Consider the following 24,731-nt stretch of genomic DNA (forward strand, 5'->3'; position numbering starts at 1 on the left):
AGCTTCGTGAATTATCACGACTGTGTGTTTTCGAAAGTGTGCGTCTTAGATTACTGAATGAAGTTACACATTTAGTATAACAATCAAGTCCCAACTGCGGTGAGCAGATGATGACCTCTTTTTTGACAGCGCTCATAAAAAAATTCTCGAGGCACTTTTTGATAACATGAGCACGAAAACAGCATGAACTGAAAGAAAATGACAGGCCAGTCCTTCCAGGGAGAACACAAAATCAAGCATGTGCTCTGAAACTTTTCACATGGTGTTACCACGACAGAACAACCAAAAGCGAATTTCTATAGCCTTTCCCTTTCTACTTATGTTGTTTTTGAGCTCATACATAATAATGTTTTTTAGCAAGCCACCTAGCCCACCACCTTATTGCACTTTGAGGCCTCCTTGTTTCTATCACACGGTTGAAAACAGATACATTGCCTGAGACGCTCACTACAGCTGACATTGACACTTTAGCGAGAGTTCACTAAACTGGTGACTGTACGTCGGCGTCTAGGCTTGACAGCGTTTGACCATCCTATAACTGAAAGGAAATGCAGCGCGAGCAACGCAAATTAAAAATAAGACACGAGATGGCAAAGCAGATGGCATAGTTAGCGCTGGTATGTCATCTCGTGTGTTACTTTGCGCCTGCATTTCAACTCGTTTCTGATGTGCAACCGCAAGACCCAATGAACCTTTTTCATAATTCGCAAGTGCGCTTCCTCTGAACTGCTTTTATTTTCAATAAGTAATGGTGGTGCCTGTCGTGCTTCATGCGAAGACGTGGTCCTAGGTCCTAGTCATAGGCATGCGTAGCGCTCGTAGTCAGGGAGGCGGAGGTCCATTGCTGCGCCCACCCCCCTCTCTATTAAGTAAATGTTGGGGGCCGACTTTACGATCTCCCTGTTGTGTGGCTAGCAGGGCGCCCCGCTCCCCAGTCAATGTAAGGAGCAGATCTTGCGCCCTCTTATAGGTGACTAGGGGGCGCCGCCGTCCCATCTGCCTTCTTCGTACGCACGCCTGAGTCCTAGTTGAACGTGCTCGGTCTTGTCTATTATGAGTGCTTAATTTTGAGAGGCGACTCAACATTTTTCCCAGTATTGCGTATTCGAGACCCGCTTAAACAAGCTATTCGGACAGAATGACAAGCCACCATTATTCGCTCAAGCCACATAGCAGGAAAGCAAATTTTACAATTTTGAAAAGGGTCTATATTAGGCACAATTCGGAATGTCCTAATATTTTTAGCATAGCGCCTACACGCTCTTACCCACAAGCAACTAAACCAAGTCTTACGCTATTTAGAAGCTAGTCCGATGATGTCTCCACAAAGCTGCAGATTGCGTAAAATGAAGGCAGCAGATTACAGTTTTTGCAACGCTTACGCACTGTAGCTTCGATGCGGCCAGCCACCACGGTACCGTCGGAGGAAGGCCGTCAGGACCCTCGCAACGACGACGTAAGCTTGTCGTTGCCTGTTCGTGAGATTGGCCAGGCATCGTTCATGCTTTCACCAACGCCGGATCCTTGTCCGTCCGAGGCGCGTGCACCCCTCTCGATCGATGCCTGCGTTGGCACTGCCCTTATCGGCCGTGCAAGTGTGCCACACACGGCTACTGGGAGCGCCACTCCTGGTGAACGAACGATGAACGCTCAGCTGATCTCGACGGCGCTTCAGGTGTTCGTGCCCTTTATCCTGGCTGGCTTCGGCTCCACCTTGGCTGGCATCCTGCTCGACGTGGTCAAGGTAAAAATGGCTGGACTGTAACAGCGAACTACTGAGTCACTCAAAATAAGAGCTTCATAAACAATTTTGATAAACGTTGTGAAATATTAAAATGCACTGTTGCAACAAGGGAGACACTCACAAATGAAGAAAGAAAAAAAAAACAGACCGAAACAAGTAGGCGCAATCTCTTAATTGTGAATATTTCGTGAGGCAGCGATTGGAGCCGCTCCATGATAAAAAAGTAAGAAACGAGAGTACAAATAAAAGTAGAATATGTGAGAAAACATGGCTGATCTCTCTGTCTGGGAATTAGTATATTAAGAAAGAGAAACGTGCCCTATCAGAGGCAATTGACAGTTTATTCTGCTTTGTTCGTGCACAAAGGAGAACGAATATATGCTACAGAAACAAATTATAGTATCACGCAAAGTACGGCAAGCAGTTCGAAACTTGCAGCGGGCAGCTCAAGGAGAAAGCACGCACGAAAGTACCATACAAAGGACGCGCGCACAGTAACAACTGTCGCGGATCGAATTCTTACTTATTCGTGTGTCAGCAGCTTTGGATAAACTCAATTCGAGTAGCTAGCGAAGCAACCTTCGTGCTCTCCTTAACTACTGTAACTTAAAAGCAATCTTGCCGTGGAAGTGCAAGAGGTACATAGCGCCTTAATCGCGAGATTAACGGGTGAGCATGAACGACCAGGTTTTGTGAAGACGCGCGCGCATCTTCAGACACAGGACGACGACCTTTACCGCGTGCCCAATGCACGTCTTGCGGGCCATTTTGTTACAGATGTGAACGCGCTCAACAGCATAAAGTGTATATGAAAAGCTGGACAACGTACACTCCATGGCCTAGTGGTTTTGTGCCGCCCGCTGTGCATTGGGAGGTTGTATGTTCGAAACCCGGGAAGAAGTTTGCCATCGGTTAGGATATATTTTGCGCAATATCAGTGACGGGAATAGGTCAGCGGAGTTGTGGTGCACCTCGGAAATAACACATTTGTGGTAAAACTGATAAATCTAGAGATCCTATCGTGGGCGTGGGTAGGGTTGCCCAGTTAGTGTGAGAGTGAATTTTAATCGCACTCGCACCCCTCCCTCTTTGTTAGGAAAATCCAAACGACAACCTGCTTTACAATGGGTTAAGAAATTGGAAATTATGCGGAGACTTCCTTCACCCAAGGGCTAGCCTGAGTTGAAGACGGGAAGTAGACAGTTCCTGAAATGCAACGTCAGGTGTCTTTAGCTGCTAATAATTTAAAATACCAGTGTATTCGTAATTGAACAAACGTATGAGGCAGACTCTACAAACACCCTTTTAAGTGAATAATAGAATGCCGCGTCCTTGTGTCTCTCCTGTACGCAGTCCTATGATGCTGTATATGCAACTATTGACTTGAGGCACAACATCATTTTTAGATTGATTCACAAGTTTGTTGCAGTTTCATCCTAACATTCGAGCACTACTCAACTTTCAGATGGCTGCGGTTAAACCCAATAAGTTGCTTATATATCACACATTGCCAGCGCCATAGCATTTTCCACAGAAGAAACTTGCTGAAAAATAAGGCTTTATTACATGCTTGACGTGCCTTCACTGCAGGATTAGCGCAATTGAGCGTACCGAAACTTTATTCTATAAAAACGAGAGCAACCCGTATTTACGACACTAGACACTCCATTGAGTTCATGTACATGCACTGGTCTTGTGCGTGTCGCTTTTAACAATTCCTTCAAGTACTTCGGCGAAAAAAGTACGTGTAAAATATTTCCCATCACAGTCATAATCACATACCCTGAATTGATTATTCGCATAATGTCAAGCTTCGAAACCTTCACATTGATAAATTGTTCCCCATCACGCCTTTTCAAACTCTGCTGCATGACCCGCGGTAATAGTACGGAATAGAAACTGTTGTATAGCGTAATTACTGTATCCTTCAATCGCAGTAATTGTATTACCTCGTCCTGCAAAGTGAATGATGCTAGTTGCAACCTATGGGTTTAGTAAGTAAACCGCAGCAAGCTTTTGGCCTTCTAAAGCACAACCAAATACGTTGCGGTTTTTGTTTTTGACGGCCACGTAGTTAATATTTACAAAGTGGCTGACCAAAAGCAACCACATCTTCTGAAGGTAGGCGTACCTATTGGGTTGAGTACTTATCCAATAGAAACCATCACTAGGTCTTTGTATATGGAGTTCCGTAAAATTGAACGGATAAAAACTATTTGCATTGTTTTAAAAGTTCTAAATAAAGCTTTGTTTTGATGAATGGTACAACTGAAATCTGTTTTTTTATGTAAAAAGTGGCCACATATGCTATGCTTATGTGTCCTGGTCGAATAGTTAGTAAAACAGATTTTACCCTTAGAGAAATTATAAAAATATATATTTTTTGCTTATACAAGCAATGCAGCATGAGGTGGTTGCTCAAGTTCTAGTACGACACGTGGATATGGGTCTTACTGATCACAACCGAAAATTTCTAGAAATTTTTAAGGTGGACCAAATCATAGCCATATCGTTTGATTGCTCGCAGGAAAGCTTAAGTGACACTTGTTGAGTTTAGGTCCTCTGTAATAAGATGCAAAGAATTGAGAGAAAAAAAAATGTTCGGACTTTTATTGGTGTTGGGGGACACCGCATTCTGTTTTGCGACTACACCTTGTTTGAGCCTGCTTTAAATGTTCTCATTTCAACAATGCAGGAGTGGCCGGTGTATGTGATAGTGCACCACATATTCGTGGTGATTCCACCCTTGCTGGGACTCAGCGGCAACCTGGAGCAGACCCTGGTTGCGAGGCTTAGCACTCAGGTGCGTATTCACTGTGCCTCTCTTTGGCCCACATAATGAAGAACTAACCCACGTCCTCGCTTGTCTATTCCACTTGCACTATTCGAATGTACGTTTTCATGCGTGCCTGTAGGACTGTAGCTTTCAGTTGCTCTGTAGAGTATCATGTTTAAATTTTAATCACACCCTCACCTAAATTACAAAACTTATTGATTTTCGATGGCGTCTTTTATAGCATAAGCTCCTTTTGATGTTTGCATCTCATAAAACAACGAACCCATTGTTCCTTGTTTAGGCACACTTTTAAGACGCCTAACTGAAGTATCTGACTCACCCTAATACTCGCAGTTTCATGGACTTTAAGTCTTGTTCATAAGCGTAAACCCTGTTCCACTACTGTTATTTCGCACAATTTTCAGAAGATTTGAAGAGGAATCGTCTATAAGATGGTATCCTGAAGCTAGTTAAGTACAGTTACTAGACAAAATGCAGTCATTATTTGAACCAGTGTGGCCTAAAAGAGAAGCAAAGTTCGGTAATTCAGGTGTGCTTGTTAAGGTAATAAAATAGTAAAACCCTTCAGCGCTCTGTAAATAGGTACAAAATAAAGGTGACCCTTTGAAAGTAATTCAAACTTGATGCTACTATTGCCACTTAGCATAACTTTAGTCACTTTTATCGCAAAAACAATGCAATAGACATAGATTCATGTACACAACTTGGCATGCATACTGGAACTTATGTTTGTAAAGTTAAAGAGACACTAAAGTGTATTAACTATTTCCGCCAGAAAGAAAGCTCAATACATGACTGCATCTAAAACGACATTTTTATCAACGACAGTGCACTACTTACCGTGAAATTGGGCAAATCCTCAAGAACACAAGCGCCGCAGTCAGACATTCGTAAAATGATCCCGATTACATCAGATGAACCACGTACAGTTACTTTCTAGTAATTTGTTTAACTGCACTAAATAAAGAACCTTCGTGCATCAAAATGCGCAATAAAATGCTGCATTTAGTTTCTGTTTGAAAAAAAAACGGCAGACGTAACTATGGGGAATGGCGCAAGTCGTTCAAAAATGCAATTTCCGCGTAGTTACACTGTACAGATGGTGCCATATAGCGGTGCACAGTTTAACCAAGAAACGTCTACAATCTTGGAACCAATGGCGGGAAGTTGATCTATGGCCGTATTTTTTGCTGTGGCTCCCACTGCTTTCGATCTGCTGCTAGAAAGCCGGGCAGCGTTGTGCATTGCAACAGTGACGTGAGTTGGTAAGAACTGTCCACTTTTTGAGGCAAGTAATTTGAAGTGCGATAACTCGTTGCGGACCACTAAAACAAAATTTTATTTCAAGATAGGCCTTTCCTTGGCACAAAAGTAACACTTGAGGCTTATAAACCAATATTTATACAGTCAACGTCGACCTAATAGTTGCCTTTAGTATCTCTTTAGAGGCCATCGAAGTCATGACCCGCTAAGTTAAAGCGTTGTGCCAAAGCAAACTTCCAATCGCTAGGAAAAAAAATACGCAGTCATAACTTAGTTATGAACTTTTTCAAGGGAGTTCTTGAATCCATGCAATATGACTTAGTACATACCCATCAAAAACTGATGACAGTGGAGTCCTCATATCAATTTCTGACGTACAATATACACGTGTGGCCTCCGCCAGATTGAGAATGAATTAAGCATAATCATAATATATTTTATAATTCAGTGATGCATCTACTCTTCTTCCCCTCCAACTCCATGCCCTCGCATTTTTTTTCGTTTTGAGGGAATGCTTGTTTCCCTTTGAAGAACCCAATTCGAAATGGCGGCCTCCTTATCGCCACCGGGCCCGCTTTCAAAGTTGCCCTCTATTACTTTTTGCTTGTTTTGAAGGAGAGGGTATGAAGCACGCATATACAAGCACGGAAGAAAGTAGTGCAGAATTGAAGACAAGATGTCGAAATGACGGCTCTAGCGCATACTGAATGCCGAAATTTTCCTTAACCATGCATAATATTACATAGCATAGCAAGAAGGTGGCCCCGCCGCGGTGGTCTAGTGGCTAAGGTACCCGGCTGCTGACCCGCAGGTCGCGGGCTCAAATCCCGGCTGCGGCGAATGCATTTCCGATGGAGGCGGAAATGTTGTAAGCCCGTGTGCTCAGATTTGGGTGCACGTTAAAGAACCCCAGGTGGTCGAAATTTCCGCAGCCCTCCACTACGGCATCTCTCATAATCATATGCTGGTTTTGGGACGTTAAACCCCACAAATCAATCAAATCAATAGCAAGAAGGTGGGAAGGGAAGTTAGGGCGAGGAGGAGTCTTGTGACGATGACAGAGGAAATGAGGAGGCGACAGGGTGAAACATGACGTAGTCTTATAAGGTTCACTTTAACGAAAAGCTAAAGCTTGCGCCCAGGCATATGAGGAATAAAAGTGTAGCTTTGCTGCAGAAACAGTCGTCCGGACACAAAAGTAAGTCGTCCTGGCAGCGCGGTCTTGCTACACGTCAGCGAATTCCAGTCCGAACACATCTTGATAACGCTGCCCCAACATCCTCACAATGTTCCCGTGGATGAGCCACACTTTTTCATGTGATAACGTCAGAAAGTTTGTTTCGCAGATATGCTGGCGTCTGCATGCATCGTTCGTCGGGAGCAAAAAATTATGATCTTGTCCATGATTGACACAAGAGTCAAATGAAATGAATTAACAATAAACATGTCCGGGACCGAGTAAGGATCGAATGCCAGCCATTTCCTTTTCAAACATGTATTCAGCCACACAGCCACGTCGATGCTCGGAAATGCAGCTAAAATTACTTCCTGTACTTGAAAATGCAGTCAAAAGAACTTTCATGCTTTACAAACACTAGAGCGTTGTATACTGGCTTCATAATATAACGTGACTTAGCGCTGTAAAAATCGCGCGGTACAGGAGTACATTGACACTGGGTGTAATAACACCCGATAATCATAATGACTCGTGGTTTGAAGCCTGCCACAGATGACAAAAATCACGGACTTTATCATGTATCCGCTTGCTACCATGTAGTGGGTGCATAGAAAGCTAAAAACAGATTCGTAGCTCGCATAAAAACTTCTGGTTGAAAGTGTGCTACCCTCTACAGAGAGTACAGTTATATGCAAAAACTTCATTGACACAAGCTACTTTCAACTTTATCGCTTACTTTGAAGTAATCCACGATTTGAACTTTTCGGGTTACATGACGCATAAAACATTTTCATCGAGGTTTTTGAAATACGCACTATAAGGACAGGACATTGCTCTCACGTTACACTTTGAACTCATTAAAACTGAACGTACTTTTCAAAGTACACTTCAATTTTCGGGAATAGAAAATACTGAATATAATATTCTCAACTTGTTCACTAAAATTTAGAATGCCGAACGTCCCAGAAAGGTAATTCTAAATGGTATATTCACTCGGTTCTGCTCTTTTTTGTTTTGTAAGTCGTTAAACTTTATAAAAGTATAACGAATCTTAGAACTAATAAAATTTTCCTACCTTTAGGAAAACGAGAACCCGTCAAACGCACGTAGTCACTGCTGCTTTACCGAAATTACTTTCAGTTTTCCCATCTATATACTTCAAAAACGAAATTCTTGTGCTTCAGCAAGAAAAAAATACTCCTTCCAAAGCGCGAGATGCACATAGAGTGCATAGGTTTGCTTTGAGGTATTATAAAATGTAGTTGTATTTTGTATTCCAGATTGGGACTTTGTGGGAGCACACATGGCCTGTTGTGCATTGCCTCAGGGACTAAACTATAGCTTTTTTAGGGGTGCGGTATTGGGGGAAAGGTAGGCTTTTTTGCTTATATGAGGCTCACGAGACTGCACCAGTTGTCGTGCGTTGGTGGTGCCTTTGTGCCGCCTTCAGGGCCACCCACGGTAGTGTTCTGTCGTAAACGCATTTGTGTGGCATTGAAGGTGGCGGCAAGTCAAGCTCAAGAAAAAGAGCGTGTATGAATACAGGCGTAGGACTGAAGATGTACTGAGATAGCTCAAAGGGCCCCGCGACACATTTACTACAGCCTTATTTAGCACTGAAACGCGCGTAGCCGTGATTACTGAAACAAATGCAACAAGACTTATGAAAATTGGTGCACAGAAAGTGAAATTATGAGTCCTCAAAGTTCAATACTTTAGCAGACGACAACGAGAAACGTTCTCTTTCACATGTTACTCGCCTGATGACGTCAAAGACCACTTCCAATCACAGCGCGCGTCTCATAAGGACATCCTAAAAATGCTATCTCTTGGTGGTTTTCACACAATACCTCTTGATCGCTTTCTTTGAGGGTGTGGTGGCGTGCTTACTACAAACCAGATGCGTCGAGTAGCAGATGTTTCCATGGTCACACTATGTAAGATACACACATGCGCTTTCGGCAAGGTCAGTTTTCAGTTTGCATGCAAGGTGCGTCCTAATCGGCAACGCGGGTGTTCACCGCCTGTTGCATTTTTGGCTCGCTAAAAACTCGGTAGAAGTTTCCACTTTTAGTTGCCGGTGTGCCATAGCATCGTTCGCAGGTTAAGTGTTGTGTTCGTTGTTCTGAAAACACATCATTTCAAAAGAGGAATGATTTCATTCTGAGAAAGTATAAAAAAAGATTTATGCGGTTTTAGCATTCACTCATAGGCCTAGCTACCACCATCTGAATATGGCCTGCTATATCTCGCATCAAGCTAATCAAAATAGTACGGTGTTTGTCGTCACGCCACATGACATGACGTCACTTCTTATAATACAAAAAGCTGCTGTGTGTCACGGTAGCCTGAAAAAGGGTAGTTTATCCCGTAAAAGACTAAAAGACGTAAAAGACTATGTCTACTTAGGGCAGGTAATAACCGCAGAGCCTAACCACGAGATTGAAGTAACTAGAAGAATAAGAATAGGGTGGAGCACATTCGGCAGGCACTCTCAAATTATGACAAGTAGATTGCCACAGTCCCTCAAGAGGAAGGTATATAACAGCTGTATCTTGCCGGTACTTAGCTACGGAGCAGAAACCTGGAGACTCACAAAGAGGGTTCAACTTAAATTGAGGACGACGCAGCGAGCAATGGAAAGAAAAATTGTAGGTGTATCCTTAAGAGACAAGAAGAGAGCAGAGTGGATTAGGGGACAAACGGGAGTTAAGGATATAATAGCTCCAATAAAGAAGAGGAAATGGACATGGGCCGGGCATGTAGCACGTAGACAGGATAACCGCTGGTCATTAAGGGTCACCAACTTTATTCCCAGAGAAGGGAAACGGGGTAGGGGGAGACAGAAGGTTAGGTGGGCAGATGAGATTAAGAAGTTTGCGGGTATAAATTGGCAACAGGAAGCACAGGACCGGGTAAACTGGCGGAACATGGGAGAGGCCTTTGTCCTGCAGTGGACGTAGACAGGCTGATGATGATGATGATGATGATGATGATGATGATGATGATCCCGTGAAATAAATTACAACTGCGTCGATATTGACGTTGTCGTGTGTGCAATGATAGTGGTGGGTTCCACAGCACCAGTTCCACAGGCCCCCTTTGAGGCTCTTTTATAGTAGAGTATATCCTATACTTAAAATAGTTCAACCTTGTTTCCGAATGCAATATACTACAAGGTATATTTTATTTATCTCGCAGGCAAATTTGGGAAACCTGAACCGGGTTCGCGAACAACTACCCATGATATTTGCAAACATCGCCCTCTTGCAGGTAACGTACCTACTTTTTCTCATTTAATTACTGCTACAATCTTGGAAAGCTTTTGATAGTGAACTGTAAGGTGAATATATTTCACATGAATAATTAAGTGGTCATAATTGAGATTACTATATAGTGTGAATAAATATATGAACAAACCAACCCAATAAATAGTTTTACAATTTCGTTCTGCAATGCAATGTTCAATGTTTTCACTGAAAACCACTACTTTTGCTAGATTTAGTTTCGTGTAAGTGGGTATTCCGTGTAGCATCTCTATCCATCATTCCAGTCTGTGGTTGTAAAATTCCTGCTTGTGCGATATCTTGAAAAAGGCCTGCATGATGATAACTTCTTGTGATAACTTGTCTGGTGTACGAAACAAATGAGTAATTATCTGTGGTCTGTTATTCCAGCACTGACATTATTGTAGTTCACGTGTATCAAAACTATAAACGCTAAAAACATGGTGTCGACTATAGAATCAAAAAAGTATTTCTTTTAAGTATTTCAAGTAGGAATACACAGGGGACATGGAGGGGGTAGTTTCGTTGGAAGTACTACAGGTTGACGAATGTGGAAGCTGCTCCTGTAGATGCAGAGCTCTCATCATTTTGTGGAAACAGAAAACAAGTGTGGCAGTGGCATAGGTTGTAGGGGCAAACTTGTCCATTGTAATCATCAAAAATGCAACTCTAAGCACGCTAACACTGATTTGCTCACTTAATTGGTCACAATCTGCGGACGCACTTGTATCAACTATATCCAGAAACACCATTTTTACTACAGTTTGTCTTGTCGCGTTGTTCTATCTGGATATTTTATAAGCAATAAAAATCTGTATAACAGTATTATAAGTATTCAGTATATAGGTTGAAGTCGCATTCCTTTATATTTACTACGCGGATCTCAGTAAAACTTTGCAGCAACTTTTTTCTACAAAAAGATCAACAAAGAGTTCGATTCGGGAGCACGATAGAATTGCAAGTATTCACACAGGCCACACTCGAGTAGAATCATCACTTTAGGAGATATATGCAAAAAAAAAGTTATTTTTCAAAGTCGCAAGAAGTTGTAAAACGTAGGTTGACGGGTATAAGTTCATAGGTTGATTGTGGTTTGGCAATTCATAAAGGCTTCAGTGTGCCGTTGAGATAAAAAAGGCTAAAGTATCATCTATGGTAAGTGTTCGCTGTAGCTGTCTTGAATAAATTCGATAACAAAGTTCACGTTACTTAAATTTAAACATCAAACGTAACATCAGCAGAAAAGTTTACATTTTTATTATAGAATCACAAACGTCCAGAACTCTACAAATATCAGTTTTCCTAATGTAATGATGAAGTTTTTCCTGTTTTGTGGTACTTTCTAGTACCATTAGCGGAAAGTTTGCATTGCTGGAAACAGTAGAGTTACATATTTTAGGTGCCAAGCTTTTGGGGTTAGGGGTCTATCCCTCCTCTCTAATAGTCTGTTGTAGTAGCCTCTTTTAGTAAGTTTTAAAAATTGCTCACTAGATGGCGTTGTATATAAGTGTCAGACAGAGAGACAGACAGACTCACAGACAGACGCTTCGCCCCACTCATCATCAGTTACTGCGTGGATTTCCTCTAAATGTTCAGGAAGTGTCTCCGCTTTTGTCTGTATAATAGGTGAACTAAGCTTTTTATAATAAGACTACATGTTGTTGGTATGAAAGTAACTTTATTGCCGTGAAAATGAGATAGGAAAACTACTTGTAGGTGTACCACCATACTACAATGCGTAACAATTGTCTTGCCGTGGTTCTTAAAAAAAATCAGAGCACATACACAGAATGAATGATGATGAGTGGGGCGAAACGTTCGTCAGTTCATTCGCGCTCCCATCAATTCGTTTGTTCTTGCTTCCGTCCGTCCATGCGACCGTCCACGCGTCCACCCTTGCAACCATTCATGCGTACGTCCGTCCATTCATGCCTCCGTCCGCGTGTCCGTCTCTGCGTCTGTCCGTCCTGTCCGTGCGTCTGTCCATGCGTTCTTCCATGCGTCCATCCGCCCATATGAGCGTCCGTGTGTGCGTCCGTCTGTGCATCCGTGTGTCCGTCTGTGAATCTGCATCTCTCCATCCGTTCGTCGGTTGATCCATCAAGTGAACGCTTCAAGTACCGCCATCTCGCGTCTTTTCATCATATATTCATCATATAAAAGCACCACCATCCAGCGGACATTCCAAAGACTAAACGAGAGGTGGCTACCTACTACTCTTACATACATCACGGACGCGCGACCCACGGAATAAGAAGCTTCGCTCCTAAAACATCGCTGATCTCTCCGCGATAGGAGTCAGTAAAACACGAAAGTAATATGCATCCTTAGAGAACTAGTTTAGAGTTAATAGTACATTGAGGTAAGAGGGCTTGCACAATGTCTATTGGTTAACATGGATGCATCCGCGTTGTCGCTTAGTCATACATCTCAGTCCCCACGACTGGCACCCATAATAAAGAATAAAGAAACCTTTGTGGCAACAGATGCTTGTGGTAGTTAAAGTAGTTAAGGGGGAGAGCACAACTAGGAAAGAAAATGTGACAGCCGGTAAAGTGTGACTGATTGGACTAGAAACTCTCGCTAAGGTCACCTATAAACACCACTTACAGACCAATGCCTGGCCCGGCGACAGAGAAACGCAACGCGCGTCGCCTTTTACTTTCGGTATGCGGCGATTGTTCGAGGGGTGAGCGTTCGTGGGGAACGCGGAGTTAAAGCCAGATGAAGTCGGTGGGCGTGTCAGATCTCTTTGAAATAGCTGGATGCTATGAACGACGCCGACGAGTGGCTGGATGAGTGGTTGTATCCGGCTGTACCAATTAGATCAGGCGGTGGCTCAAGCCACCTAGCCATAAAGTTAAGTACTACCACTGTGTGTTTAAGGACTGAGTTTCACTCGCGCCTCGATTGTAGCCACCAATCGTTTAGCCTCCTCCTGGTTATTTCCACCCGTTTAAAGACTATTTTGTCTTCACTGTCGCTAAGCCCCACTGATTTTAAAAAAACGGCGCTAGTATCTTCGGCTAAACGGCGAAGTCCTTTACAAAACATTATCGAGTGTTCAGCCGTTTTCTCCTGCTCTATACACGCAATACATACCGTGTCTGTGCCTTCAAATAGAATCGGTACTTCTTGGTCCGCAATTGTCCCGTTCTAGCCTCGCAGAGCAGAGAAATACCTCGAGATTTAACGTACATCTTTTCCCTTGCAATTTCCTTCTTAAAAGTTCGGTAGGTATTCAGTGGTGATTTCGTAAGCAATCCCATCTTTCACATGTCCCCCCCCACCGGCCCCGCCGCGGTGGTCTAGTGGCTAAGGTACTCGGCTGCTGACCCGCAGGGCACGGGTTCAAATCCCGGCTGCGGCGGCTGCATTTCCGATGGAGGCAGAAATGTTGTATGCCCGTGTGCTCATATTTGGGTGCACGTTAAAGAACCCCAGGTGGTCTAAATTTCCGGAGCCCTCCACTACGGCGTCTCTCATAATCATATAGTGGTTTTGGGACGTTACACCCCACATATCAATCAATCAATCACATGTCCCTTCTCTGTTTCTTTCCCCTTCTTTTTAACCGTTGCATTCTGCTGTTTTCTAAAAACTTGCTTGACAATTTTGAGTTCGTTTCCTTCATTTAGTATCGACTTTCTTCATGTACAAGTAACTGAAATCTTTCCTAATCCAACGCTCCTCTCGCATTTTTCTCAATCGCTCCTCAAATTGTACCTTTGCTGCTAGCTTCCCTGCATTCAAACGATGTCCATCCCATGTCTCCGTGTACCCGCTGATTTGGGGTATTCGCGTATGCTTCCAAAGCAAGTCTACCAATGCCACTTTGTTTATTTTCCAATCTTGCTTGAACTTCTGGTTTCATGCACAAGACCGCATTTCCGAACGTCAAACCCGAGACCATGACACCTTTCTAAATTCCTCTCGCAACGTCATACCTATTGTAGTTCCCCAGTGCCCTATTTTTAATTACAGCTCCATTCCTCGTGTTCTTAGCTATTGCGTACCTTTCGTGCTCTCCTAGGTACCTAGCCCCGTTATTTATTCATACGCCCAAGTATTCGTAATTATGCACTATTTCTTGCGTGAGTTCTTGTATCTTATGATCACCGCCTTTCTTATCAATAAATATGATTGCAAAATTTTCCCTGCAGAACTTTCGATTTAATATAACTCCCTCATTATCAGAGATGTCTATCAATCTCTGCAGATATTCCTTGTTGTCGGTTATTGTTACTATATCATCTGCATATATCTATGCTGGTAATGACTGTTCAATGTGTTTCCCTTGCTTGGCAAAAAAGAGGCTGTATCCGAGTCGACTCTCCTCTAACTTGGCTTCTAGTCTCTGGAGATACAGCATAAATAACAAAGGTGACAAGGAATATCCCGGTCCAAGCCCGCGTCGTATCTGAATAGGTTCAGATACCTGTTCTTCCCATTTGATAACTACTTTGATACTTTTAAAAATGTCCTTTAGAAGATTAGGTATTCAATCTTCCACATATAATGTGTCCAGTATTCTCCACAAGTCTTCTTGAATCACACTATCGTAAGCTCTTTTGATATCTAGAAACGTCAGCCACAGGGGCATATGTTTTTTTTCCGCTATTTTATTACAATGCATCAATGAAAACAGTTTGTTCTCCAACCTTCGTTTACAAAACCTATTTTGTAGTTCTTCAGCACCTCGTCGTTGTCCACCCATGGCTGTAAACGTTTCTTTATTATCTGCATCACCAGCCTGTAAACTACTGTTTTCACTGTTATGAGACGGTAGTAGTATATATCGGCTTTAGCCCCCTTTACTTTATATATCATGCTCATTCTGCTTAGCTTCCACCCATCGAGGGCTGCACCATCCATTATTGCTTTGCTCACTGCCTCTCTTAATGTTTGCTTAGAGTTTGGTCGTAGTTTCTTTAATATCTATGATTCGGATGCCGTCAGGGCCTGTTCATGTGCTATTAGGAACTCTTTTTTTCTGCCCTTTAACACTCTCGTTGTCCCAGGGGAGCCACTCAGCTAATTGGTCCATCCTCATCTGGTACGGTGTATGCTGCGCTGTCTTAGTGTTTAAAATTTTCTGTCATCATTGTTATCATAAATTCCATTGCCTCATCCCCTTCTACTCTGACCCCTTTAACTGTAGTTATAAACCTCTGTTTTATGCTTGTCTTATTACTCAGAGAATTGAAATGGTTCTAAAAGTTTGCAGCTGCCTTTCTGACCTTCCTGTTTACTTCCGCCATTCATTGGGCCCCCATCTTATCTTTTCACTATTCAAATTGGGTGCTTCCTTCTGGTGCTCAAAAAGTTATCCCACTTTATTTTCACACCATCTTCCGGTTCACCCCTCTGGTTAGCATACCTGCGGTCCCTTGAAGCTTCCTGACGTCTTACTATGAATCCCTTACCTTCATCATTCCGCCAGCTCTTGGTCTTGTGTCTGCTTTTCCCGGCTGATTTGACTCGTACCTTAGCAAGCTCTAACTCAAACTATCGAATTATATTTGTGTACGTCCACTTTGCTTTATATCCTCGATGATTATTTTCTCAATCTGTTTTGCTGCTATTTCTATTTGCATTTCAGAATACTTATTACCGTGTGGTTGCTGGTATTGCCGCCTTTCCAATTTCTTTTTTCCCCAAAACTCAGCTTGATAGGTTTGTGATCCCTGCCTAAGCTTCTGGACCCGAATTCGTCTATGTTCTTCACCCTTAGCCGATCATCCATCTTATTGACCTTATTGCGAAATCTATCGTCGACTTCAGCCTTCCCACCTCCCATTTTATCTGCCCTTCGCATTTCTCGCTGTTTCAAATGATTAAATCATGCCTTTCACACACAACTATTTGCATTCTGCCTGTTGGATTAGTATATTCATCTATATCTTATAAGTGCACATTCATATCTCATCATATAAATACCTCAAACTCTTCTCTTAGTCCGTCAAAGTCATTTTCTCCGCACTGCACCATTTATTGACTTTCCTCTCTGTCTTTTGCCCCTGTCCACAAGTATACAAAACCGAGGAGCGCCACTTGCTCTGCCACTTTTTCTTTTAGCCATAATTGTTCCTTGCATGCCTGCTTGACCCTTTGCCAGTCTGTACTTTTATGAATGAATGTCCCAATACCACCCCCCTTTTAGCGGCCATCTGTTGTATTAAGATATTCCCGGGTGTAGTCCGGATGGTTAAGAGGTTGTTCCATTCCCCTAAGATGTGTTTCTGCAAAACCATATACCATCGGCCTCTCATTTCTTAGCTGTTCTTCTACCTCGTCCCCCTCCAGCCTATTCCTGCCACCCTGCATGATAATACACCCTACGTGCGAATTGGTTCGGTCCTCGTGGCTACGTCGACTTCTGCCCCGGACTCTACGTGTCTTGAATATTGATGCCTATTTGGTATCGTTCGTGTCCTACAACCTGTCAAAGAATTCCCCTGGTTGTTTTTTTTATACTAGCTACCCTGAACCCCTAAGGGCCTGCGTGTCCCCCCAAAAAGCTACTGCGCGTCCTGCAAGTCACAAAGCCACCTCATGGCCTAGCCTCCCATCGAAGTGAATTCTGTCTCGTTGAAAACCACCCCATCTATGCACCTCTCTGGTTATTTCCACAACCTCAAAGCCTTTCTTTCGACGCATCCGTCATATCTCTTGGTTTGCGTTGACAACCACTCTTTGCAGGTTGCCGTCAGGCACCGGTATTTCTGGTATTGTGCATATCACTACCTGTACCTGAGGAGAAATGTTGCACACATCATCGACTCCTTTTGCCAGTTTGGTAGCTAGTCCTGCCGTATCTTCATTTAAGACATTACTTAAACCACCCGAGTTTATCACGAGGTTTTGTCTATCAGCTGTAGTTTTTAGTTTCGCGCTCGCTTGCCTCATGACTGCTTCCAGCTTGCGTCCTGAGAACGTTCCTACTGCGACCTTTTTGTCACCTCTTGCCCTCTCTTTGATTGCTTCTGCGCATCGATTTCAATTCTAGTGCCCGGCGATTATCACGTGCTGTGACTTTTCAGCTGGAGCATCCTGCACCGGGGGGGGGGGGGTCTCTTGCACTTGTGACGCCAGCTGCTGTGTCCCCTCCCAGCCCCACCACTACTTCTGAACCTAGCTTTTGTTGCCATTGAACCGATAGAAGCTGTTTTTTTTTCAAACTTGCTTGCTCTTTCTTCTCCGCCGTTCTTGTGTCCGGTGCCCTACCATTCTCTGTCGGCCGCTCCTTTGCTCACCTTCGCTAGTGCCTCCTTGGTGGATTTGAGCCTTTCTCTCAGCCTTCGTTTTCTCTTGCTCTGTCGCCAACGCGATATCCAGCTCGGTGATTCTCATCAGCAGTTTACTCTGGACAACCGTCATTTTCTCCATTTTTTCCCCTCGATCTCACATTGCCTACACTTGGCGGCAGCCCCCACTTAATTCGCGTCTCCACTTGGGTCTATTTTCAAACCCGCCCCCCGTCGTGAAAATTTTACAGCCTTTTTAACCATGTATTTTTGACACCAATCGTCCTTATGAATTGTCGCAATCAATTATTACAAAACACGGCATACGACAAACCATGCCCTACGAAAAAAAAGGAAGTCTAAGCTCTGCTACACAAATTTGCGTGTTCGGTGTACCTGCAACTCTCCCACGAGGTGGCAAGGGGAAAAACAAAAACACAGACACAAACAAGTAAATACCTGGAGACTGACCCCGAAAACGCCGTGCAATGTAGTAAGTGTTACAAAGGTTTTAACTCTTGCATATAGTTATAAAAGCAAGCTCAAAACATGCAAAACCACTTATCGGCGCAGTCAATCGGGAGCGCCCAAAAACACGTCCATTCACCGTGCCAGTCCAAACTGAATGGGGTAAGGATAAGGGCGCTACCTGGTGGTGTGTTAAGGCGTTGGAAAAATCGCTTTTCTGCGAAACACACCGAATGGTATGAATGCTTAGAAACGACGCGTTGAAAAAACTAATGGCAGATGCGATGGCCATATTGCTTTGTTGCTCTATACTAAGAACGTGAAAGGACAGTGGTACATATAAGTGACGTATTTTTAAAAGCGTACAAAACATGTGACTATGGCACAGGGGATAGTGTGCCCAGAATATGTTGTCCTAAACCTAGGTGTGATGGTTTCAATTGACATTATTAGAATATTTTTTTCGTTTTCTGATTGTGCATATTTTTTTCGACGTCTTTTCCGTGACGCAAATACGTCACTGAAATCTTAGTCGCTCCCGGCATAAAACTCTTTTGTCTTAAAAAACAACCCTTAATGTAAACGCTAACGTGAAAGAAAAAGCATAGCGACAACCTCTTATTGTCAAAGATTGCTGCTGCTGTAGTTCTAATCCAGTACAACTCGAAATCGATGAGAGGACAGAGTAGAAATTGGGAAATAAGTGTACTAGTGGATTATGCGTATCAATATAAAAGTTGAGTATGTCGAGATTATTCCGGTAAGATCAAACATGAAACATTTTCTTTAGCGAATCTAGACACATGAGAAGCAGCAACTGGGAACTGAAGTAAAAGATTAAGGTCACATGAACCCAGTGCTTTCGTCTGTATTTCCGCAAGCACACTTGATGACAGCGTAGTGTCGCTTTCACGCTTATCACGAGGCCTCAACCACATAAAGAAATTGCATAAACAGTGGTCTCAAACAATGTTGTCAAGTTTTCACTCGCGATAACTATTCTACTATGTAACCTATTCTTTGAGTTCCCTCCGTTCATAATTGTATCACCCTGAGATTCACGCCAAATCAAACATAGTGCGTGAAAATATTTAAATCTTAACTACAGAAACTAGGGTTTTGTTCGTTCAGTGCTGTTTGGGCTAGAAAGTGAGGTCATCACTAATCACCTGTTTACGTGCCGAGGTTGAATCACTTTTTCATTATTCAACTCATTCAGACTCACAATAGTCTGTTCTGGCCACGAGCTTGAGTCGAAGGTAATCCTGTTGAGAAAAAAATTTGTGAGTCCAGGTTTTAGTGAGCCCTGAATGAGAAAGCTTTTTTTAATGTGAAGCATTCCTTATCAAAGTACATTGACATTGAGCGTATCTATCTATCTATCTATCTATCTATCTATCTATCTATCTATCTATCTATCTATCTATCTATCTATCTATCTATCTATCTATTATACATACTCCGACTTTCAGCTCTCCAAACCGTTTAAATGATGGTATTAATACCAAAACTGGTACGCGATATTATGACTATATGACAAGTATATATAACTAATCATAACATGAAAACCTTGATAGCTATGTCATGAATGTCATGATTTAGATTACAGGCTTTTGCTGCTCTAGCGGTGGTTTCGTTCACATGACACATTGCAAAACGGATACGGTATCACATAACTGCATGACGAATTTCCTTACCTGGAAATTGTGACATGCATATCATGAAAGTCATGGCTAAACTCCGCGCTCGTGTTGCACTCGCACTCGTTTCGCTTACTTCACATATCCCAAATTCAGTACCACGCCACGTGAGCAGACGACGAAAGTAAATGACACGCCCAGACATGATAATCATGACGAGCGTGTCGTGTAAAACATGAATACAAGCCATGCTCATAGCGCACTCAGGGCCGCTAAGCTAGATCTACGTATACAAAATTTGGTATCAAGTGGTGTGAATAGACAGCGAAGGTAAACGAGATGTCTAAATATAGCAATGATGGAAGAAGTCGGGTACTGCATAATTTACGTCCGTCTCGTAACGTTGCTTTGGTTTTAAAGTGAGGTATTGACCTTCCTTGTTAGTGCTTTGCATGCCATCGGTTTCCACTGTACGTGGGATCTGCTATTTTTTAATGAGTCTGAATGAGCTACACCTTGTTTTGTCGATCTATGTTGACGTGCAGTGCCAGTCGACAGTAGCGACCTTCCTGACATGTTCACTCGCCGTCATGAAAGGTCTGGCGATTGACGGTCTCTGGGACCCTTCCCACATCGCCATCCTCTACGCTGGAGCGCTGGCCGCTGTCAACACCGCCAGTCTCTTTCTCAGTTGCGTATTTGTTTTACATAGCCTCAATCACCGAAGAACTGCATATGGGAGCAGGCGACAAAACAAGTAATGCGATTGTGAAGCATTTAAAAATATTCTTGAGAAGTTTAGAAATGCACACATAAATATTGAGTTGACAAAACTAGAAATAGGCACGGTGTGTTACGTAATATAAACAAATTTGAAAAACGAGTGAATTTGTGGGCATCAAGAAATGAGGAATATTGTTGTGATGACACATGTGAAAATGCACATACATATTGCGGTGCTCTATTTCGGTGCCCACAGCATTGTATACCGCAAGCGTTTAAAACCAATAAAACTAGAAGGCACGATAGAAGATGAATTTTAAAGATAGAAAACTGTATTAGAACTCACTTCGACAATCGGGTTTTAATACACTAGGTTGATATTTTGAACATTTTATACAGAGGCATATGAATTGGCTGGCTTATTATATTGGGAGCTTTCTCGCTGTACGAACGGTCACGCTTCCTCAAGCGGATAGGGTAAAGTGTCAATCATCCATGTTCTTTCATTTGTACGTGACAGTTTTGAAATATCCATGTGCACATAATTAGTGGATTCCATTCATATCGCATTACTTCACGTAGATATGCAGGGCTTTTAAAAACTGTGTCTAATATTGTTTAGAGATCAGCAAAATGCGCTATTTGCTCAATGTCTACACAGTCTTCTCTGTAGCCAAAGGCATTTTAGAAGGCTTGGCTACATAATTTGAAATAGTACTTAGTGAACTTACATTAATCACCTTTTCAATTAGCGGAGTCAAGTAGTTGGGTGAACTGGATGAATTGAAGTCCTGGATGTGAAGAACACATTGCTGCTTTGAGATTTTGGAAAAAGGGTCTTTTGTAATAACTATGCAGGTTACATACCCACACAAAGGATTCGGTAGATGGTTGATATACCGCCCCCTCAATTTAGTTTCTCTCTTTCGCGTTTCGATTTTGGTTTCAGCGCTGAATTGGGGATAATTTCATGTATTTGCAGTTATATTACAGATCGTTTTTTGTAAAATCTCAATGCGGACACCGGCTTTTTGCATAAAGGGCTTAGGTTCTACCTTTTGACCTAACTGTCTAACTAGAGTAGTTAAAAAGCAAATAATTTTATGGCCTAATTACAGTTTCAAATAATATCTTCAACCCTCTTAAGATGCCTGCCGCTACAGAAAAACCGATTGCGAGGACAGCGAGCAAATAGCGCCTTTTCACGAAATTTCAGGAGTACAACTTAACTAATAAACTTAACACGTGCATTTGAAAGTGTGAGCTCAGCTTCATATCATTGAACAAATAAAAGAAAAAAACGTGTGAAGACCTGTAGGGAAAATTTATTTAGACACATCGCTTCGCAAGGCTGTATAGCGAAGTCAAATGCGCGACATAAAGATCCCCTTCACTGATTTTCAGTACACTCAACTGAGCACAGTAGTTAACCTTAACAATTAAATAACAACAAAGGTTCTTTTAATCACATTCTTTGCAAATTAAACAATTACGAACATTCATCTACATGCCGCCTTACGAAATATAGCAAGCTGACTTTCGGTACTCTAAAACAGTGCTTTTTCAACTCCTGTTTTTTTTTGTTCACGCAGGCTTCGTGATGTCCACGGTCGTGGTGGTGTCCACCAAGTGCGAGAAAAACCCGGACAACATCGCGCCGGCCATCGCGGCTTCGTTCGGCGACCTGACCACGCTTTTCCTGCTCTCGGGCTACTCGTCTTTAATGCTGTACCATCCGTGTGCGTCTTTGCCACGACCTACTTAAATGCCAAGCATTTCTTAGCGAAATTTGGTGACCTTGAGCGTATCTATCTATCTATTTATCTATCTATCTATCTATCTATCTATCGATCTATCTATCTATCTATCTATCTATCTATCTGTCTATCTATCTAGCCAGCCACCTACGACATTTAGCTCTCCTGGCCGTTTCAAGTATCTATACCAAACTTGGTATTGCATAACATGACTATATGAAGAACATATCTGAATAGCCATAACATGAAAATCATATCATGTGTGTTATGAATATCATGATTTACATTTTTCTGCTGACCCGCAGGTCGCGGGTTCGATTCCCGGCTGCGGCGGCTGCATTTCCGATGGAGGCGGAAATGTTGTAGGCCCGTGTGCTCAGATTTGGGTGCACGTTAAAGAACCCCAGGTGGTCTAAATTTCCAGAGCCCTCCACTACGGCGTCTCTCATAATCAAATGGTGGTTTTGGGACGTTAAACCCCACAAATCAATCAGTCAATGATTTACATTTCATGGTCCTGAAGCTCTTGCGGTGGTTTCGTTCACATGGCTTCTTGCAAAACTGGTATGGCATGACATGATTGCATGGCAAACACAAGGGACAGGCCCTAACATGAAAACATAAGTCAGTCATGTAACAACATGACTATATACCACGCCCATGATTCCCTCGCGGTCTTTTCGCAAGCGTTCCATACACCAAATTTGCTATTACGGTACGTGAATGAATGACGAAGGTATGTGACTGGTGCAAACATGATAATCATGAGATGCGCGTCATGTAAATACATGACTACATGCCAGAGTGAAGGCGCTAATACATTTCGACGTGAAGCGGTGTGCGTGCTCTCTGGCGTTCATTTTGTTGCGTCACGCTAGCGTTGCCACGCCAGGCACTGGTGCTGCCATATACTTGCAGGCACGCACCGTGTTGCATCGCTTTGACGCATGTGCGTTTCAGCGTTATCGGCATCCCTCCGTCACGAAAAGAGGGAGACGCTGTGTTGCCTGGATAACGCATCGGCACGAAATGCAGCATGCCGCATTTTACACCGGTTGCCGTTGGGCCGCACTGACGGACGCTGATCGCGCCGGTCGCGCCTGGCGTCAGATTATAGAGTGCTCGCGTTTTTCTAACGTAGCGTCGCTGTACCCATCGGGTTCGCGTCAATGCAACATTGGAGTATATTGGGCCCTTCATGATGCGCTCGCGGTCGTTTTGATAGCTCTACATATACTAAATTTGGTGTTACGTGACGTCAATGAATGACTAAGTATATGACTGGTTTAAACATAATAATCCTGACCCGCGTGTCATGTAAGAGCATGACAACATACCACGCTCATAGCGTGCTCGCCACCGTTTCGCTAGCTCCACATATACTAAATTTCGTATCCTGTGACGTCAATAGATGACGAAGGTAAACGACACATCCAAACATGATAGTCATGACACGGAAGTTATAAAAGGCATCATTTGCCTCCAACTCGTCACGTTGTGCTGATTTCAAAGTGATATATTAACCTTTCTCATTCATGCTTCGCATTTAATCGATTCCCACTGTGCGTGGGATCTGCCAACTTTTATCAGCATTGTAACGACCAGGTCTTGCAAAAGTAAAGTCAAGCCTGTTGATATGCGTTATTGTGCAAGTTACACTACGCTTGTTCACTGCGCACACGCTTACGTGCTTGCCGCCGTGCTCCAAATGTTCGGTTAAGTTGCGGACCCACTTGCTATAAGAATAGTTGATATCGATTGATCACGATGGTTACTATACTGACACCATTGGTTCTGATGGTGCAAGTTGTGGTATTATACACGTAGGCTTCAGGAACAAGTGCGACCATTCTATGCTAAGTTTGGCGTGCGTTCAAAACACGAGGTGTGGGTGGATTGGGCCACTTGACGTTGATAGTATATGTTTAAAAGTGCCAGAGTCAGAGGACAAGAAAGTGTTGCAAACAAAGGCCAGCGATTATTCATTAAAAGCTGTGTGCATCAGTTGCGCATAACTTCAAAAGTTTTGCCGTAGCAATAATAATGATCCATCTACGTATAATACAGCTCACTTTCATCTCTTTTTTTTGCACTCCCGTCTGTTCATGCGTGGTCGCACCACGAGGCAGCATCGACTTGCCCAACTTCCCACGCTTCTGCATACAATGTGCGCTTGACGACCATTTGCAGATCTGGCGCCGCTGGTGATCGCGTTGTGCCTGCTCCTGCTGCCAATGTGGATAGTTCTGGCCCGACGCAACACCGTCTCCAGGGAAGTGCTGCGCGTCGGGTGGCTGCCAATTCTTATCGCACTCACGTTGTCTAGGTAAGTGAGCAGAGAACTCACCCATTGCTCATTAGGAAAGCGAGTGTTACACTCGAAGCTTTTGCGTTATTTCAGGTGAAATTTCTCCCCGTAATTTACGTCTAAATCGGCGTACCTTGCTGTTACTGCTGCTGTTATGTCTACTAACGCCATTGTAGAACATTGGCAGCAGGCCCTACTGCGGGGTTTTAGTTGCTGAGGAAATCGTCTGCTGACTGGCTGGTCGTGGGATCGATGGCCGGCTGCGGTGGCTGTATTGTCGGTGGAGGCGAAAATGCTGAAGGCCCACGTGCTGATATTTC

General features: G+C 43.1%; 1 protein-coding gene across 1 annotated transcript in view; it reads left to right on the plus strand.

Annotated features, from left to right (window-relative positions):
• Positions 1 to 1,396: 1,396 nt before the first annotated feature.
• Positions 1,397 to 24,731, plus strand: part of LOC119186378 (solute carrier family 41 member 1-like) — a 33,461-nt gene continuing 10,126 nt past the window's right edge. Inside the window, exons 1-5 of the mRNA XM_075883032.1 lie at positions 1,397 to 1,744; positions 4,440 to 4,547; positions 20,169 to 20,313; positions 21,939 to 22,085; positions 24,294 to 24,429. Coding sequence (XP_075739147.1) covers positions 1,397 to 1,744; positions 4,440 to 4,547; positions 20,169 to 20,313; positions 21,939 to 22,085; positions 24,294 to 24,429 — 884 coding nt within the window. The remainder of the gene's footprint in view (positions 1,745 to 4,439; positions 4,548 to 20,168; positions 20,314 to 21,938; positions 22,086 to 24,293; positions 24,430 to 24,731) is intronic.

The sequence above is a fragment of the Rhipicephalus microplus genome, unplaced genomic scaffold, assembly GCF_043290135.1.
Source record: "Rhipicephalus microplus isolate Deutch F79 unplaced genomic scaffold, USDA_Rmic scaffold_15, whole genome shotgun sequence".
In the NCBI taxonomy this organism is placed as follows: Eukaryota; Metazoa; Arthropoda; class Arachnida; order Ixodida; family Ixodidae; genus Rhipicephalus; species Rhipicephalus microplus.